The following is a 19,826-nucleotide window of genomic DNA, read 5'->3' as shown; positions in this document are numbered from 1 at the left end:
TGCTCTAAAGAAGCCATAAACTTGCCCCAGTACTTAAAATTTCCTTCAAGTGGTCCTAGATCAAGAAAGTTGTTTTTTAAGATGAAAAGAAAAAAATAACTGCAGCTTATCCACATTGACAGTTTAGAAGGTAAATCAAATTTTCACATTGAACACACAGTCACTGCAGGAAACTTACTGGATTATAATGCTATAGAATGCAAGACAGCATCTCGACATGCAGCGGGAGACCCATGTAATTGCTTCTCTGTCTTCTCGTCTACATCAAGCTGTTCAAAACAATTTTTAATGTGGAGAACTAAGTAAAAAAAAAATCAGTGAAATGAAATCAACATTTGCCCCATCACATGGTGCTTTTTGCACAGGTAACTTGCCAGGAGGTGGATCTCTGTTCATCCCGTATCTGTTGCAAGTTTTCTTGATTTGAAAGAGTTTTAAACTTTATTCCATAAGTATATCCTCATTATTTAACCATGAAGACTATTTGTCCTTACTCATTTTTTTCTGCCATGTTACGGTACACAAAGAGGACATAATACCAAGTAGGGAAACAAGTTTCTTCTGAAGAAATATGAAAGCAGTGTTCTGTTACACAATGTGAGTAATAATGGCTTTATGACAAACTTCTTTAAAATAATATCATTCCACAGATGGAATGTTGGACGCTCTGTTTTGCACATGACTTCAGGCTGCAATGGCAGCAATTGTGTCAGATTAATCTAATGTGGGATCCATCAGAATTGTGTTAGGTGTTCAAATGTATTTTCTTTTCTTTTCCACCAATTCTACAAAATAGAGATGTGGATTCACACAGCCTAACGGAGAGAGTGATTTAGTTTTCAGTGAAGCTATGGTGTGTTTTTTAAAAGGGAACTGTCTGTTCTCTGACCAAATGAAGATTCCTTGTTGAAAGCATCACTTAGAAGTTCAAAAGAAGTATTTGCAACCCAGCCCTGGATGGATTGTGTTTTACTTCCCAATTTACTCTCCCTTTTAGAATGGTTAACATTGGCTGTGGACTTCCTAGAAAAATTGGGAAAAGCATCAGAGCATCTTTGCACACTGATTGTAAAATTATGAAGCTTTCTTCTAAGAGTTAGGGAAAGAGTAAGGGACAGTAGGAAATACACTGGGAGTCTTAGGACTTTGAGAAAAGATAAGCGTCCATTTTCAAGGAATTTGAAGAGTGAAAATCCTGGTCCTCAAGCATTTCAGTGCTGGCTTTCCTGGAAACTTAAGCTGGATTCGAAGAGCAAATACTGAGGTGCAATTTCTTTATAGTTCTTTCTTTTTCCTATTGCATAAAAAATAATGAAATTAAGAAAGGCCAGAAAAGAAAAGATGAAGGGGAGCAGATTATTAGATATTTTGCTTAACATCACACAAAGTAGTTTCACATTAATGAAAACATACTGGATTTCAAAAATTCAAATGTTACTGTGCAAGCTAAAAAGTTATGCCATACCCCCAAAAAATAGGCCTGGGTTGATGGGAGATTTTATAAAAAAAATTAGGTAAGGTAAGAGAACTTTCTGGAAAACTATGTCATGGATTGGGGTGGAATTAAATAATGTGGTTAATTCCATGTCCATTTGGAGCTCATTTATGGTCACATCCTTCTTGTGTTTTTGCCCGCTTTCTGCAGTTCCTGGACGCACATACAGATGGTACATACATTCTCATACTGGGCACCCAGAGAAGGTCACATGCTTTACATCCATGGCAATTAGCTCCCTTTTTAAAATGGAAAATGTCATTAAGTTCTTGAATAATTCAAGAGTGTAGGTCACAATACAGTGTCCCTTTTGGGGGTCTTTATGGTGCAAATGGCAAAACAAGGCGATCCTATCAGTAAGAGTAGATCCAAGGTTTACAATGTAGCTCTATTTAGTGTGACAGGAAAATTAAATTACACGAGGCACTCATTCATTGTCACCCGTTAACAGGCTTGGGAAAATTGTGGATCCCCGGGGACAAATCACTGACAACGTTGGAGGCAAATAAAAATATTTCATTTTAATTGGCTGCTGCTTCCTTTACTTGGTTTCGAAAATAACAAACATAAACATGCCCCCCACAACTCCCCTTCGAAGTTGGGTCCCGAATCTCCAAAACGCGACCATAACTTATGCGTAGGTTTAAAACTCTGGGGAGCACTGGTTGTTTACTCAGCCATAGTTGAGCTAGTCTCGATCCTGGGGCTCCTGGAGAGGAAATAAAGGGGCAAGTTTCAGACACAAATTGGCTTCGCCCGCCCGGGCCTCGCCCCTCTCGGGGTTCTCGGGACCGGACCTCCGGCGTCTCTGGAACAGGGTCTGCCCCTCACCTCTGCAAGGGCTGGGGGGAAGCCAGGAGCGAGGCCGCAGTGACGCGGGGCCACCAGTGGTCTCCCGCCCCCGGGGGACAAAAGGGCCCTCGTGGCCACCACGGCCTGAGCGCGCTTGGCGCACCGGTGCCCCGACGGGAGGCAGCGCAGGCTGCGGCGTGGGACGCGCGCCTCGGCCAGGCCCGCCGGCACCTCCCGGCCGTGAGCCCGGCTTCCGCGGCCCCCGCTCGGCCCCGCTCGGCCCCCGCTCGGCCCCCGCTCGGCCCCCGCTCGGCCCGGGGAGCGCGGGCGCCGCTGCCTGGGTCCTGCTCCCACCCGGCTGGGTCCGCAGCCACCGCGCCCCCGGCCGCGTCCACACAGGGCCCCGCTCGGAGGGCGGCGGCCCTGGGCACCTGCTGGACCTCCCTCCCGGGCGCCAGGCGGGGCGGGCGGAGGAGGAAGGGCCGCCGCCGACTCGGGGTGCGCTTGGCCCCGTCTGGGGGGTTGGCCGCTTGGGGTTTGTTCCCTGCGCTTGGGCAAGGATGATGCGCCCCCGTCCCCCCCCCCCCCCGCCCCGCTCCCCGCCACCGATTGCTTTTTAGATCTCTCGCCTTGTCTTCTAAAAAGTAGATGCTTTGACACTTGCTTCTCCGGTCTCCTCCACCGGCCCGGGAGCCCTGCGTTACTGGAGTGAGCACCGAGGGGGCGAGCAAAGAGCCACATCTCCCCGTTTCGGGCTCCCCCGACGTGGGACCACCGGGCCGACGCCCGAGAAGCCTCCCGGGCTGGGCCGGCGGCTGCGCGGACCGGGGGTGCCGCGGGGCGCGGACCCGGGGTGCAGCCCCCCGCCCCCCTCCCTCCCGGGTGCGCGCCCCCGGCGGGGGAGGGGCGGGAGGGGGCGCAGCGCTGGTGGCTTCGGCCCGCGGCGCCGCACCGGGTCCCCGGCCCCTCGCGGGCAGCAAAACCCGGCCTGGCAGCCTCCGGCGGGGCCTTAAGCCGGAGTCCAGGAGAGCGATGCGGCTCGGGTCCTGAAGCACGCCCGACTTCAGTGACGTCCAGTAAAGGGAGACAATTTTTAAGGAAAAGTTCTGTTTCAGTGTGATTGGTGCCTGGGACGAGCGGTGGTTGCCTGAGCCTCAGTGCATTTCCAGGAGAACTAAAGAACACATTTCAAACGGCGGAGAAGTGGGGTGGGGGTGGACGGAAGGGAGCAATTTAGGGTTTTTAATTTTCTAAACGTTTCAATTTAAGCAAACACCTGGGGGCTCCAGGCCGCTGTAATTCCAAAGACAATTTTCCCAGTTTTAATTCGATTTGCATTTTTCAACTTTGATAATTTTCAATTTCATGGCTGAGTACACATGTAAACACGGTTAGGTCGTGTTTTTCGCCCCTTGGACGAAACAGAACGTCGCTTGTTTCGGAGAGCCGTGGGAGGTTACACCCTGTGTCCCAATATCTGCGAGTTTCTCCTGAATTATTTTCCAAAACTTAGCGTGGCTTTGCCTGGGCTCCGGAGATGGTGAACTATTACAAAATATCTAAGCTACTCCCGAGGTGTGGGGAGGTCTGCACAAACATTGCACAAAGGAAAAGGTAAATAGAACAAATTCCTCTTCTACATGGAATCTATTCCATTTTTACCCAGAGACATTTAAAAATACATTTTGTTAATAGTCTTAATCCAAACGTGGTCAATATATCTTCTACCCCCAGAAATATTTTCAGTACAAATTTCATAGCTAGAAAGACAAGCCTTGAGAAATACAAAGAAATCATCTTTGAAAGGAGAGGTTTAATTGGCATCATTGAGCTATTTTATCAAGCATAAAATTTAGAGGCAAATATGAAGTGCAATTGGGTAATTAGCTTTAGTCATAGCCAAGCTGATATTTAACAAAATAGCACTATCGATGACAACGAAGCTAGAATGCTATGAGCTGCATGTGAACAGCTACACCCAAGACTGCAACACAAGTGGTGGAGCAGACGGCACTCTGTTATTCTTCCGTTTCCTCAGGACACAGCAAAGATTGTACATGGTGCAGAGAAATAGTTGAGCCTCGTCAAATATGCAGATGGCTTGGTACATAATAAATATATCAAAACCCCAGGTGCATCCTCCGTCACAAAATTGTACTAAGAAAAGGGAAGGGGTTCTAAGAAATGGCCTAAGTTGTTATTGCTTATATAATAAAATAGCGATCTAATTGCAAGAACTATCCCTCATTAAAAAAAATTGCTGAATGTACTTTATTGTGGAACACTCGATACTGTGAAATACATCTCTATCTGAAGTCCTAAGAATTTATACATTACAATATCTGCCGTTTTTAAAATTATTTTTCTAAAATTGTAGAGCTCATGGACAAGATTAAGAACTTTTTTTTTTTACAAGATTAAGAACTTAAAAAAATTAAAGATATTAGAGTTTTGGCATTTGGGGAAGAATAGAATCAGGAATTAGATCTGCAAGACTTTAAGAAATCTTTTCTGCTTGAGGCTGGCTGATATTGAAGAACTGTATGTGAAGTTCAAGTGATCTAAATTGAGATTTTTTTTTCATGTAAAAGGCACTTAAACAAACAAGGAAAGAATTCCATTTGAAATAGGACCAAGTTGGAAAGAGAAAGTTGCTTAATTTTTAAAAGCACACTCGCTGCAGGCTGATTGTGTCTAATACCTTCAGGGAAACCGTGCTTTATTTATTATTTGGCTCCTTTTTCTAAAAATTATTGAATTTTAAATGATCATTGTTTAGGATTTGCACAATCTTTTATATTGTGATGTTGTGATGACTGGCAATTATGTCTTTCTATTTATTTTACACAAATAGATGGGAGAGTGCACACATTCAACACAATCACTTCAGAGCAAACCTGTTCCTGCAGATAGAGCTAAATGAAGGGGACCTAATTAAAACAAATGGTCTATTCAGGGAATTGCAAATTGTGGACAATAGGAAGCATCTTTCTCTTTTTCTACCAGTAATTGAGGAGTAAATGAGGATCTTCCTAAGAACCTCAAAAGTTTGATCATCAGAGTAAATTTGCCAATTTAATTCGCCTTTACCCCCCCCCCCAAAAAAAAGATCTGTACCTAGGACCCTGCTGCCCAGTCCAGCATTGCAGACCAGGAATCCGCCCCTCACCCCCAACTTTGTTCAGCTGGGTCTGAGCTGCAACAAGCTTATTAAAGACAATGGATCTTGGGAAGCACTGGGGTGGGGGAAGGGAGGCTGAGAAGGAATAGCCCAAGGAAGTCCCTGGCAAGTATTTCAGCCAGGTGGGGACTTTCAGAATTGGTACCGTAAGGAGCCCAAAGCACAACCCTTTCTCAAGAGCTTTCCCTACAGATTTAGGAACTTGGGAGGCCATGTGCTTTGGGAGAGATGTGAGTTCTTGGAGGAAGACATAGCCCCACCACCCCAAAAGACCCAGCTACTGGAGATGGGGAGAGGAGTTAGTTGAGGATGTTACAAAAGAATGGTGGTCTGACACCCCTTCCTGATTATCAGGTGCCTGAGGGAGGGGAGGAGTGTATGTGGTGTGTGTGTGTGTGTGTGTGCGCGTGTGCAAGCGCTCGCCTGTGTATCAGAGCGAGAAAGAGAGAGGGATTCAGCTGACTGTAAGGAAGAAATCCCGCAGTTACTGTTAGTTGTTTACTGAGCCAGGACAAAATCTAAACAGCGCTTTCCACAATCAATGAGGGGATCGCCTCGGGTTCCAGAGTTGAGCTCCCTAAATGAGTCTGGCATTCTGATAACTGCAGGTTAGCACCTGAGATCAGCTCCTTCCCACTGCTCGATGCTGGCAAGAGATAGGGAAGCATCTTGTTCCTGAGCTCTGTGAAGGGAGAGGCGAGAGGGGGATTTAATTGTTTGGCTGGGTGAATCGAAATGTCCTTTTAAAGCAAAGAAATCAAGAGAGATTGGCCTTTAATTGGCAAACCGCTGGTGGGAGGGGAGTGGTCATTAAATGGAGAGTGCACAAATATAGATTGGATGTCTGCCCCTTGCTTGTCCCTGTAAACCACCAGAAGATTGCATTCACCCCTTTTCTGGCAGTCTTGAGGAGGCTCAGCACTCAACCTGCTTGTGGGTGAATGTCACTCTGGATGCATTCTCTCTGCCTCAACCTAACACCACAAGTATCCAGTTTAGAGTGGGAGTGTGCTTTAATCTAGAACTCCATGCACTTTCAGTGCCCTAGACATTCCTGTGTGTGGCACTGGCCTTAGAATCCAGTTGCCCAGAGCCTTCCCCCAAATCCCCAGATGGTAGATGCTAAGTCTGCAGGAAACCCCACACCACTAAAAACTTATCTTCCGATAAGCCAAAAAAAAAAAGGAGGTCTCTACTCCAAGCCTGTTTCCATGAGGGCCCTGCTTATTCCACACTGTGTCTCCAGGGCCTGGCGCGAGCTGGTGTCAGCCACCGTCCCCTGCACACACCATGTGCCACGCGCAGCTCCCGCGTGAACGCTCGGCTTGGGTAGTGCTTCTCTTGCAAACCACAGGCCTACTGAGTGCTGGGCCACATCCTATCCTCCCTCTTTGATGGAAGCAGGCCAGTTCTCCTGGGCCAACATCCTATTCAGGGGCAAACCTCTGAGGCCAGTGTTTATCCAGATCTGCATTTGTATATATGTGAGGGGGAGGCCTGCTGTGGGGGCTGGGACCTCCTGTTCCTGCAGCTAGGGCTGGGGCCAGGGCAGCACTGGAGCCCAGCTGTGGGCGGTGTGTGCATTCCAGCTGTGCTGTCACCTGTGCGGTCTGGCCACCAGGTGTGGGTCAGGGGGAGGTCAGAGGCAAGAATCTCTCAGAACATTCCCGGCCCCTGCTCCAGAGTCCCCAGCAAGGAATACGGCTGGCAGGCTACATCTCCAGAAATAATCTGGCTAGGTGAATTGTTTAAGCCCATGTCAGGTCACTCTTTCTGCCCCTAACAATTTTCTCTCTTCCCTGGCATTTTCTCTCTCTAATCAAACCCTAAGAACCAGGGGATCCCCGGGTGGCTCAGCGGTTTGGCACCTGCCTTAGGCCCGGGGAGTGATCCTGGAGACCTGAGATCGAGTCCCATGTCAGGCTCCCTGCATGGAGCCTGCTTCTCCCTCCGCCTGTGTCTCTGCCTCTCTCTCTCTCTGTGTCTCTCATGAATAAATAAATAAAATCTTAAAAAAAAAAAAAAACCCTAAGAGCCACCTAGCTGCTGATTCCCTCCCAGTCTCCTCCCCTCCAACATTAGCCAGAGTTCTCCAGCAGCTTCAGAGGGGTGCAGCCATAGCCTGGTCTGACTAAGCCTCTGGCCGGCTTTGAGAAACCATGGTCACATAGGAATATCATGTTGCTTCAAAAGGGAAAATAATCCAGCGTGATCTCAGACATAATACATTCTAATCTCTTCTAGGACAGCAGGTGAGGTTTTTGCTGTCCTTGCAAGGAATACCCACTTCTCCTTCTTCTGCAGATCTTCCTGTTTCTTTCCAGCCTTCTCCTAACATTTCAGGCTTCGCCTCTACCAATGGCAGCTCACTGTATTCTGGAGAAGGCAGATTTCCTACTTCATAGAAATCAGAGGGTTCTGTGCTCAGGGTCAGAGGAGGCCAACGGAAGTTGAAAGAACATAGAGTTGCAAGACATGAGTTTAATGCTGAGCTCTGAAATCAGAGCAGGTTCCCTAACTTGTCTCCTCCCCAGCTCCACAACCCATAAATTCTGACATCTACCAGTGGGGGGTGGGGGGTGGGTGGAGCTCAAAGGAGGTCATGTTCATGAAGACACCTTGCACAGTGTCTGTCACATGAGGGACCCCACTCATTGGTGCTGAAATGAACAAAATTATAATAAAGAAAAGAGAGAGAGGGATGTGTGGGGGTGGCGGAAGCTGAGAAACACCAAAATGCTAGGACAAAGGACCCAAGTTTTGCTATGAATTAACTCACTTTTCTGTGTAGAAGGTGAATTATCTCAGCCAGCAAGTGGTTGAAGATACAACTTCTTTCTGCAAACGAACAGCTCAATTTAATGTAACTCAGAGTTGTGAGATAAATGAAAAAGATAATGGATTGGTCTTTTTTGTCTTAAATTTCTTGGATTGGGGTTTAGAAGTCAAGGCAAGCAGAGAGCTGGAGCAGACGGTCTATGTTTCATACCAGGGACTCCACATGTTAGCATTCTGATTCCTTTGCTAAAGATGCCTCTGGCCTCCATACAGGACTCCCTATGACCCAGGTCCTGCCCTAGCTGACATGTCACCCTGTTCCTTCATAGAAAATAACATGTAATCATCCTCTGCCCTTCCCTGTTCTCCAGCCATCCACCTCATGCCTTAACTCCTCTCAAGCTTTCTCCTCCAAACACTTCTCAATATTATATTTCCACTTCCAAGTAATATGCTTTTAACAACCATGTCTTCAAATTAGCAGTGTGTGTTCTTTTTCACATGATCAAAAATTTCCCAATGAAATCCATTTAATAATTATGGCTGCTTTGTGAAAAAAGAAGGGATAATGAATTGGGATCATCTTTCTAATGAAATAACAAGTCAAACTTCACACGCACCCAATCCTGTTTTGATTTGCTGGGGTCATTACCAAACCCAGTCCAAAAACATCCCCGCTGATTCTTGAGCCCTGTGGTTTTATTCTTTTCAGATAAATGAAACAATAGAAAAGCTGATTTACCTATGCAGGAAGTCTAGTCCTCAACCTTCTAAGCAAGCAGAAGCAGAATCCTTTCTTTGAGAACTGAACCACAGCAAACAATTTCTCATTCCGAAGTTCTAATGGCTAGAAATACTCTGGTGTTTCTTCCTCACACATGTTGTTGATGCTGAAATTTTTCCTCTCAGTTAGCTTGATGTATTAAAGTTAAATAAACATGACGTTGCTGGCATGGTGTCCTGACATCGGAGGGAGTATTACTGCTTCTAATTAGCTTCAAGAGGGGGGTAAACCTCAGACACGTACTCCAATGAGAAAGTGAGACCTCTATTTTTACATGAATGACAACAGCTTAATTTGTGTTGCTTCTTTTAGCAATCCAGCTATCGGTTGTGTTTTCTGACAGTGAAATATTCCCCCTTCTTTGGTGGTGGTGGTGGGGGGGAGATAAGAAAAGGAGAGGAAGAGGAGGAGAAGAGGGAGAAGAAGGAGGAAGAGGAGGAGAGGAGGAAGGAGAAAAAAGAGAATAGGAAGAAGGGTAAAAGGAAGAGGAGGAAGGAAGAAGTGTAAAGGGTAAGTCATCGATGACTTTTAACGGGGAACCTAGTGAGGAAGACAGGCATGTGTGAGACCAGTCCATGTCTTGCTGGCAATGAGCTCAGAGCTCTGAGGAACAGCCACTGCTGTGAGAAATTGAGAATAAGCATACTGTTGGGAGGACAGTGTTGCTAAAACAACTCTGCTCTCTCTACCTGTGCAGGAGAGGGATCTCAGTGGCAGCTTCTTCGGCAGAGAATATACAAAGAATCTGGAAGAAGCCCCATGGGTGCAGGGGCTGAGGGGGAGGGGAGAATAGGAATCACCTCCAATCTGGCAATAGGGACCAGGACAGAATGACAGCTTGTAAAGTAAGCCTCCATCAGTCTCCCAGGAGACAGCCGGCCTCAACTTGGGTGTTCCCCGCTTGTTAGCCTCAATCATAATTGGTCTCTCCTCCCATCCCACGTTGTTGGTTTTCTGTGTGTGGCTTTTGGTGTGAGCGTGTTAGGTCATCAACAAATACAATGGCGGGAGGGGGTGAAGGGGGACACACATGATTGTTTTAAAGAAGAAAGGAGAAAAAAGGATAAGAGAGTGGGCAGGAAGGCTGTGAACTGAATGGGGAAGATGCCCCAGGATTTAGGCTTCCGAGGCAACCCTTGGAGTACTCTGGGGTTGGGCACTCCCTGGGAGTTTTGTCAAAGGGAGAAGCCCTCTGGAGGTGGGGACCTCCCTGAACCCCACTGGGGACCAGTATCTATTCTGTGCAATTTTTGTTTGCTTGTCTCTGGAGGTGCCTGCAACATCCTGCCCATATCTGGTGAATCTCATCTTAAAGGAGTTTAGTTTGTTTTTTTTTTTTTTTAAACAATTGTGGCATGCCCTAGAAAGGATGTGAGTCTGAAGCCGAAGGCCTAAATCTCGCTCACCTCAGGGCCCTCGAGGGCAACCAGGCACATGGGCATGTTCCAGTTACCCTGTCCCCATCGATTTCTTTTTTTTTTTTTTCGATTTCTTTTTAAAGTTTCTCCCACTCTCCTCGTGATTCTTATTTTCTCCATCCCTCTTGTCTTCTTTTCTCATCTTCTCAGAGGAAAACCAGTCCTGGGCATAGAGGCTATGAGAAACTTGTGATCTGAACTCTAAAGCAGAGAGAGGGACAGAGCAGATACAGAACACTGTTTTTGCTCAAAGAGGACACATAAGGTTCTGAGAAACTCAGATATTTATTTACCGTAAGAAGAACTTTTAAGGGGGAAAGGAGCAGCAGAAATGTAATTAAGTCAAGTTGCAGACTGTGGGGGAAATTTTTTTTCTTGTGTTTGTGTTTTTGTTTTCATTTCACTCCATCACCCTTTGGCTGGCAGGGGTGTGTGTGGGGGGGTGCAGTTTGCCATGGTGCTGTGGCCAAGGCTGGTCTCCACAGCGGCCCTGACCCAGCAAAGGCATCTGGGGTCTGAAATCTTGCTCTTCAGCTAAGGCTGGGATAGCAAACTGGGGTTGGAGGCTCTAAGGTGTGTGTGTGTGTGTGTGTGTGTGTTTGCCCCCGCGCACGCGAAGCCTCTTCCGTGCGGAGGACGGACTTGGTGTCTGCAAAGTCAGTGAGCAATAGTCGGCACCACTGTCCTGCAGTGTCCAGGCCCTCGGTGGGTGGGGGACTCCCAGAATGTTCCCTGTCATATTGCCTCTGCAGGGTGAAGATTCACCGCCAGAAAAGGCCCTGCCGCTTTCTCAGGACGGTTCTGGTTTATACATTCCAGAAGACTCGCCTCAGCGCACCTTTTCCTGCAAGGCCTGCAGTACCTCCGGGCCCCCGACGACGCTTAGGAGAACGCGCTGCCCCCAGAAAAAGCCAGTTGCCCCGAGGTACTTCCAGCTACCTTCCAGAGCAAACACCTGCCCTAGGCCCTCTTAGCCTCATCTCGCTTCCCGCGCCCCACCCCCAGATTAAAAGGCCCCCAAAGCTCTGTGGACCGGCTTTTCTTTATAAAGCCGGGAGAAGGCAGGCGATAAGGATCGGGCGTTTAAATTGGCCATTTGGAAGATTACATCTCTTCAGCGACGGTCTTTCTTTCAAAACTCGCACTGAATGGAGGGCCGCGGCTACCCCGCACCCGGCTCTCCAACGACCGGGCACCTTTTCATTTGGCCGCGAGTGGGCTGGGCCGGGTGACAGGGCGCCATCCAGGGCCCCGGGGAAGGCCGCGGGGCGACACTTGTCTAATGACAAGTAATTGACGGATTCGAGGCCATGCATTACCAGCGGAATGGGAGGCATTAATTATTTAAAAACGATTAGCCGAGCCGTGTGTCCTGCGGGCGTTCCATCTTGTTTAGGGACGGTAGCCAGCCGAGAGCCAGAGCCCGGGTTTCGGAGTGCGGCAGGTGCGCTCCCCAGCCCGCCGCGGGTGAGTGGGCAAAGGCGCGCGGCTCCGGGCACCGGGGAAGGCGGCGACGGGGCCCACGGTCCCTGCACCGAGATACCCACATAACTGACCCTCTCAATCACAGGACCGATTTCGGGGGTTCGGGATCTGGTGATTCCAGGGCAGACGGGAGGGCACTCCTCTCCCCGCCTGGCGAAATACCTAGAAATCTGCGCGGATTTCGGAGGCCGGATGTCTAGCCCTGTTACAGCAAACACCCTAGGGGAAATGCAGATTTCAGGGAATACCTGGTATACCCCAGAAGAGACACGACTCTGCAGTACCCTACAGCCTGCCCTGGAACCTCGAGGTTCCTGCAGTTTCAGCTGGCAGGCTTGGAACTTCAAGTGCTCCGAGCGTCCTCCCCACCGGCGGCAGAAAGACGCGATTGGTTCTGTCCGGCCCCCCAAACCCCGTTCTCCCGCCCCGCAGCGCGCCCCTGTCCCGGGCCAGCCTCTGGGAGAAGGAGGATAAATTGCCCAGTGGCCGGTTCTGTCACCCCCACGAGCCCCCCGCTCCCCGGACCCGCTGCTTTCCCCCGAGGCTAACGAACCTGTCTGCCCCGGTGCACGCCTGTGCGTAAAGGGCACCGGCCACTTGTCGCAGCAAGAAGGAAAGTTTACTCCTTTCTTAGGAAGGCCGCGTCCCTGCCCTGCTGCCTGATGGCGTCGACCCCCACTGCCGCCCGGCTTAACGGGCTTGGGGCACACGCCTAGACCAGCCTGGAGCCGGTACGCCCCGGGCACCAGGAGGAAGGGCCTCGCCACCCTCGGGCCTCTTCCCCTGCCCCTCTACCAGCACGCCGCTTTCCGCTACCCCCACCCTAGACTCTGAGGCCAAGTCAGGCCCCCACCCCCATCCTCCCACTGTCCCTGGGAAACCTAGGGCCCTCGGATCGAATCCCCAGCAGAGCGGCTGCAGGAGCCTGTGCGGGCTTCCTGTAGCTCGGGGCACCGCCAAACTCTGTGCTCAGAACCCGGAGTGGATCGGCGTGCGACTCCTCGCCCCCCACCCACCCACACCATTCGTTCTCGGAAGTCCCCGCAGAAGAGGCCCCCTCCCAAACCCGGCTGTCTGCCCGACTTCGCTCCGCCGCGCTGTCTTCCCCCAGCCCCTCGGGTCGGAGCTCTCGGAAGGGAGACGGACTGGCCGGGGGAGGGGCGGCGCGCGGATGGGCCCGGGGGGCAGACGCTGTCCCGGGGATCTGGGCACCGACCCGAGTGGGCGCGCTCCCTACCTGAGGTGCGGCGGGCGGCGGCGGAGCGTCCAGCGCGCAGAGGGAGGCGGCCGACTGCTCCGAGCCGAGGCATCTCCGCATTTATTTGAGCTCAACCCGAGCGACTGTTGACTTTAGCACACAAAGCAAAGATTTCACTGCCCGCTAGTTTAAAAATGAATATTTTACCAAGATATCGATCAGCGTTATAAAATTCAGTTAAGTACAATGGGATCCTAGCAAAAAAAAAAAAAAGAATAATAAAGGAGGGGGAGGCAATATAATATCTGTGCAAATTTGCTGAAGTGTGACGTGGCATGGAAAGTTTACCCTCCTGGAATTCGGATCTAGGATGTTTTTTTCGGTTGTTTACTGACTTTGTTTATTCACAGATCACGGTTGCTTAAACTGACGCGCGGACGGCGCAGGGAAAAGGAAGAAAAAGAGGCAGAGAGGGGAAAAAAGAAACGGCGCACCCTACAATACCTAAGAGTTGGGGAAAGCGGGCGGAGGGTTCTGCGAGCCGGGAGACGGCAGCGGGGCTGGGGGAGGGGTCTGCGGCGGGCGGGGGGTGATGTGTGTGAAAGACACAAGAAGCACAGAAAAGCCTCCGAAAGCGCCCCGCTCCCCGACATCCTTTTTATGTATTCGGACAGAACTATATCTTATCGGCCGGGATCAGTGGAGGGGGGAGCGCTAAGTAGTTTAAAACGACCCTCGCACAATGGGCGTGCGATACGAAACATAGCAGGTTAGGGCAGCGCTTTCAGCCTCCATTGTCCCCCACTCGGCCCCCGGCCCTGCCTCTCGGCTCCTTCGCCACGGGAGCCTTTTATGTGATAATGAAACACATTTCAGGCCGGGCTCACGACGTGTGTGTCCTTGCCAGGGGGGAGAGACGGGCCTGATTGCTGGCCGCGGCCTCCGGTTCCCCGCCACCCCGCCCCAATTTCTCTTCCTTGTGTTCCAGGGACAATGTGGCATCTTAAAAAGGGATTTGGAGACGGTTGGTGGGGAGGGGGGCCGGGGGAGGGCAAACACTCTCAAACTATGGGAAGGCCAGGGCTTGAGGGGGCAGACACCTCGAAAGGTGGCAGAGGGTGAAGCCCGAAGGGATCCCCAGGGTTGGGATGAACCTGGGACACTCAACAAGCCCAAAAACCTAGTCCCTGCAAACAGGGTCCTGAGCCGTGCAACTTTGAGACAAAAAGTCCTGGCTTCAGAAGCCTGCGGAGAGTCATTGCCCACTGTAATTTCGCTGTGCATCCTACATCCCTAAGTCTCCGGAGACATTGGCTCCTGCCCTCGCCCCTCCAGCCTGTAGGCCCACACAAGCCCCAGGCAGAGCCAAAGCCGGGACCTTTTGTGCGCCCAGGCTGCGCTTCCCCTCTGGGGTCTGCAGTTGGGCCTCTGCCTACTTAGGGCAGCTATGCCATCTGTGGGAAGACACAGCAAGATTTGTAAGAATTTATTCTGAGTCTTCATACTTTTGTATTTTTCTTTTGAGGCTCCCAGGACACCTCCTTATACCCTTGGCCCTGCAATCCTGGCTTCCTAACCTGGGCTCACTGAGTGTGTCCGAGACATCGGTGTTTGTGGTGAGGACGGAGTAAGCACATCCACAGACCTTGGGTTCTCACCACTGGCCAGGGTCACTTGACAAGCAGTGCAAGACACCCTCTTATCCTCACCTCATCCCCAAATATACCTTATTTTAGAAAGGAGATTTGGACCATCACCCCGAGTGATCCCTTTAAACACCAGTTCCGGGAGAAAGTCTTGCTTCTCCAGATCTGGTGCTGGAGGGGAAGGAGGTGGTCCCAGAAGCCTCCGTGCTCTCTGGCTACAGCTAGGACGGCCGAGGGGAGTGTAGGCAGAGGCCTGAGGCTAATGGATCCAGGCAGAGTTCCCAGGTCCGCAGGAGGGTAACGGGGTGCGGGAAAGGCAGAGATGAAAATCCTGCATCAGGAATTTGCAAATCCAATCTGAGCTCACCGACTTGAAGGGAAGCCTAAGATTGGAAATACAGTAAAATCCAGACTTCACCTCAGAGCAGTTTCCCCCCCCACCCACCCCCTACCCCCTCACCCCCTACCCCAGGAGCCCAAGAGAGATCAACCACAGTGCACCTTCAGGTGGCCCAGATGGGAAATTGAGATACATAGTTATCTCCTGACTTTGAAGATAAACCTCTATCAAACCCAGGAAATGGTCCACCTCCGATCTGTGTTTCATTGTGTGTAAAGATAAACTCAAAACTCCAAAAGTAATCATAAACAATATTGAATTCTATTTAATGATGAGCTTGCTGAACTGTTTAGGGGGAAGTATACTGATGTCTGAAATTTACTTTGAAATGTATTCAGGTCTATGGCCATACCACCCTGAATGTACCTGATTGCATCTGAAATGCATTTAGAAAAAATAACCTGAATTGACCAATGGAAGTATAGTGAAACAATAACTGTAGGATCTGGGCAATGGGTACGTTGTGTTCTGTAAAACCTGTTCAACTTCAGTATGTCTGAAAGTTTTAATAATAAAATGTTGTCAAAACAACTGTCATGCCCCCCTTCACCAAAAGAAAATGAAATCTGCAACCAGCCAGGATCCCCCCCACACACACATTAAATAATATCTAGACTTGTTTATTTTTTAAGTCAGGCAAAGGGAAAAAAAATCTTGAAGATTCAAGGTGTAAAACTGGCAATAACACTTTAATATAGATTTGTGGAACTCTGGCGCTTCCAGCCAGAACACACATTTATAAGCCATAAATAAAACACGCAGAAACCATAAATTAATCAGACCCGAGACCTGGATTTCACCGTGTCAAGAATGGGAATGCATTTTTTTTTCTTTTTCTTGGTCATTTACAACAGACCCTTACATCTTTTTTTTTTCTTTTTAAACAATAGTACAACTCTGTTTCTCTGTTAAAACTACATGGTTTTACACTGAGTCACTCACAAAAGTTTGTGGGTTTTTTTTATTTTCTGTTTTGTTGTTGTTGTTGTTGTTGTTGTTGTTGTTGTTTTAATAAAGTAAGACTTCCCTGCAACAGCAGCAATGGAGGAGAAGATGACAATGAAAAATCAGAACTCGCAAATGCTTAAAAGAAGCAGGCGTCTACACAGCAGTGGAGATCGGAGGCTTTTTGCTCTTTTCTTCCTCTTTTTTGTTTTTTTGTTTTGACTGTTTGTCTTCTTGCCTTCCCTCCTTATATAGAATAATATCAGTGTGGCCCATCTATCTATTTGGGAGGGAGAGCTGCAGAGGGTGAGGGGAGACTGCTGTCCTGGGGGTGGGGATGTGATGGTTTTCTTCTTCCTTGGATCTCTCCAACAACACCCCTTCTTCAAACTCTCCGCCCCATTTCCTCTCTCTTGTCCCTGTCCCAGGCTAGCCCGCTGTCGGGGTCTTCTTAAGAGGAGTTCATTATGGGCCGGGAGTACACTCCCTGGTAGTAGGAGGTGTCTGCGGCCAGGGGCGATGCGTCCAGGCCGGCTTTGTTCGTGACCGGGCCCATGGCCAGGCTCCCCGGCATCGGGGAACCGTAGCCAGGGTAGTGCATCACCTGTTCATAGGCCTTGAGGTCCATTTTGTGGGGTTGATGGTGGTGGTGGCTGTGGTGGTGCTGCTGCTCCGAGGACATGAGGTTGTTGATGGAGAAGGGGTGGTTGAAGGCGTAGTGGTGCTCGGGCTTAAGGTGGGCCTCCGGCGGCAGGCCGGGGTGGTGCGGAGGGCCCAGCAGGTGGGCGGCCGCCTGCTGCTGCTGCTGCTGCTGCTGCTGCTGCCCCGGCGAGGGCGCCGGCTCCGGGGGGCTCAGGGCCGCGGCCGGCGTCCCCTTCAGCTCTCCCAGGGGCCCTCGCTTGTGCTCCTGGCACGGAGAGGCGCTCGAGTGGGGCGACTCGGTGCCCGCCGCAGTCTCAGAGGCCGGCCCGGCGGCCTCCCCGAGCTGACCCTGCGAGGCCTGGGCCGCCGCGGTCGCCTTCTTGCCCCCGCCCGCGGCCCCCGAGGCCTCCTTCAGGGCCAGCTGCTTCTCGCACTTGAAGCGCTTCTGGCGGCGCAAGTAGCAGCCGTTCTCGAACATGTTGCCCGAGTCGGGGTGCAGGGTCCAGAAGGAGCCCTTGCCGGGCTTGTCGGGCGAGCGCGGCACCTTGAGGAAGCAGTCGTTGAAGGACAGCGAGTGGCGGATGGAGTTCTGCCAGCGCTGCTGGTTCTGCCGGTAGAAGGGGAAGAGGTCCATGATCCACTGGTAGATCTCGCTCAGCGTCAGCATCTTGTTGGGGCTCTGCTGGATGGCCATGGTGATGAGCGAGATGTACGAGTAGGGCGGCTTGGCGTGCGTGTAGCTGCGCCGGTACGTCTTGGGGTCGCGCGCGCGGCTCAGGCCCGCCTGCCCGTACATGGGGCTCATGGAGTTCATGTTGGCGTAGGGGGCGAGGCCGCCCATGGCCCCGGCCGCCTGCCCCCCGAGCGGGCTCAGGCTGGGACTCAGGTGCGGCCCCATGCCCGCCACGCCGGCCGCCCCGGCGGAGCCCCCCATGCTCGCCATGGCGCCCGCCCCGGGGGACATGCCGGCCAGGGACGGGCTCATGCCCGCGCCCACGTACGACGACATATTCATGGAGCCGGCGCTCATGTTGCCGGAGCCGCTGCCCATGGCGGCCGCGGACATGCTCATGTACGTGTTCATGCCGTTCATCCCCAGGCTGGCGTTCATGTTGCTCACGGAGGAGTAGCCCTGCGGACAGAGCCCGGGAGCGAGGCGCACAGGGTTAGCACCGCGGCGAGAGCGTGCGCGCCCTCCCACCCGCCAGGCCCGCCCGGGCGCCCTGCCTCCGGGGAGCCCTCTGGGGCCCCTTCCCTCGCCCGGTCCGCGTCGGGGACGCCGTGGCCGCCGCGCTCGGAGAGCGCCGGGACCGCCCCGGAGGAGGCGGCAAGCAGGCTGCTGCCGTTTGCCTGCGGCCAGATCCCAGCCCTTGTGCGCCTCGCTTGGATTCTCAAGCCAGGGTTCCCCGGAGCCCCCCTAGGCCGGGCACCTCGAACGCATCCTCCCTCCGCGACTGTCCGGCCGGCACACCGGGTCCGCGCCGCGGCCTCGGACGCCACCTCCGACCCTGGTGAACAACCGGAGGGTCCCAGCCCAGGGCGCCCGGCGGCCCCAGGCGGAGGTCGTCCCGGCGTCCTCTCCGCTCACCCTCCCCCCCACCCCGCCCCGGGACCCCATCTCTGGCCCCGGGGGAGCCGAAACCCAGTGCCCGCGCAGGGTCTGGGGCCAGCTGGAGGCTCTGAGCGGAGCGGCAGGGAGGAGACCGAGGACTGGGCTACACGCGGCTGGGCTTTGCAGCCACAAACTTTCTTTCTCTTTGTTCCTAGTCTTTGACTCTGCTTCCACCTCGGCCCCCGACGCCTACCCACCTTCTCTCCAGCTCCCCACCCCCTCGCCGGCCGACCTCCCACCCCTCCCCAGCCGCGCGCTGCCAAACATAACTCTGTTAGGATAGTGCGTGGCTCGGCCACGAAGAGGATTTGGAGGCGCCGCAAGTCAATATTTGATCACAAAGTTAATATTATCTCAAGGCTAACAGTGTGTCGTATAAAAAAGAGACCCATTTGAGTCGAAGGAGGGTGGAAAAGGCGGCTGCCCAGAGCGGCTGGGGGTGGGGGGCGGGTGCCCGCAAGAGGAGCGGTCCCGAGGCTGGGAGACGGTGCGAACGCCGCCACCCTGCTTCCCCCTGGAAAAGGCGAGTGCCTACCTCCGGCTCGGCATAGTAGCTGCTCCAGTCGGACGGCTCGTGCCCTTCCATCTTCACCGCTCCCAGCATACTGGAAGCCGAGTGCATGGCAGTTTAAAATTTAACAGCCACAACAAACGACCAGCAATCACCCCCCCACCCCCACCCTCTTAAAAAAAAAAAAAAAGTCAGCCAAGGCACCGTCCCCTCCCTCCCTCTCTCCTCGCACTCCCTGTCTCCGGCTCCACTCCCTCTCTCTGCCTCCGCCGGCCGGAGGCGGTAGTTGGAAGGGGCGGGAGGGGTCAGCTACGGGAGGAGGGGGCCCGGAGACCAGAGGAGGTCGGCCCCGAGTCCCGCGGCAGGGAGCGCCGCCGCCAGCCGCCCGCCGCCGCCGCCGCGCTCGCGGGCTGCCGGGCGGAGGCCGAGGTTGGCAGTGCCGAGCTGCCCCGAGGCGGCGGGAAGCGCGCGGCGCGGGGGCGGGTGGGGGGGAGAGGGAGGAGGTGGAGAGGAGGAGGAGGAGGAGGAGCAGGAGGAGGTGGAGGAGTGGAGGAGGTGGAGGAGGAGAGGAGGAGGAGGTGTGGACCGCGGAGCGGACAAGTGCCGCAGTGACGTGGGCGGCTGGTGATATAGCGCGGCGCGCCGGCGCCGGCCTCCAATCCCCAGACCCGGGGCAGCCCATTTGAATAATCAGCTCACACCTAGGTGAGAGGGAGCCTCGGCCGGCGCCCGGCACCTGCCCCTCCGCGCCCGGCGCCCGCCCCACTGCCGCCGCGCCCCGCACCGTACCGGGCCGGCGAGGGGGCGCGCGGGCGAGCGGGCGCGCGGGCTCCCTGCCCCAGCCCCCTTTACCCTTGCGCGCGCCGGGAGTGCCGGTGGCAGGAGGGACCTGGGTGCCTTCCTCCCCGCGAGCGGCCCGAGCTCTGACCCCCGCCCGGC

General features: G+C 52.7%; 1 protein-coding gene and 1 long non-coding RNA gene across 4 annotated transcripts in view; both read right to left on the bottom strand.

Annotated features, from left to right (window-relative positions):
• LOC144297831 (uncharacterized) overlaps positions 1-13,641 on the bottom strand; it is a 33,580-nt gene extending 19,939 nt beyond the window's left edge. The window contains exons 1-2 of one of the 3 annotated variants that reach the window (XR_013364685.1): positions 13,171-13,641; positions 2,002-2,204 (exon numbers count right to left, since the gene is read on the bottom strand). This is a non-coding gene — a long non-coding RNA (uncharacterized LOC144297831). Of the gene's footprint in view, positions 1-2,001; positions 2,205-13,170 lie in introns of those variants that run through there. The other 2 variants (XR_013364686.1, XR_013364684.1) reach the window with 2 other exon arrangements.
• A 2,206-nt stretch (positions 13,642-15,847) lies between these two features.
• FOXA2 (forkhead box A2) lies at positions 15,848-19,315 on the bottom strand. The gene is made up of 2 exons (XM_077871963.1): positions 18,912-19,315; positions 15,848-17,896 (listed from the first exon to the last, which is right to left on the bottom strand). The coding sequence occupies exons 1-2, from the start codon at positions 18,996-18,998 to the stop codon at positions 16,574-16,576; spliced, it is 1,410 nt and encodes a 469-aa protein (XP_077728089.1). The 5' UTR covers positions 18,999-19,315; the 3' UTR covers positions 15,848-16,573.
• Positions 19,316-19,826: the final 511 nt, after the last annotated feature.

This window comes from Canis aureus, chromosome 26 (assembly GCF_053574225.1).
Source record: "Canis aureus isolate CA01 chromosome 26, VMU_Caureus_v.1.0, whole genome shotgun sequence".
NCBI classification, from domain to species: Eukaryota; Metazoa; Chordata; class Mammalia; order Carnivora; family Canidae; genus Canis; species Canis aureus.
Note: the sequence above shows the minus strand (reverse complement) of the source record. Positions and strands in the feature narration are given on the sequence as shown.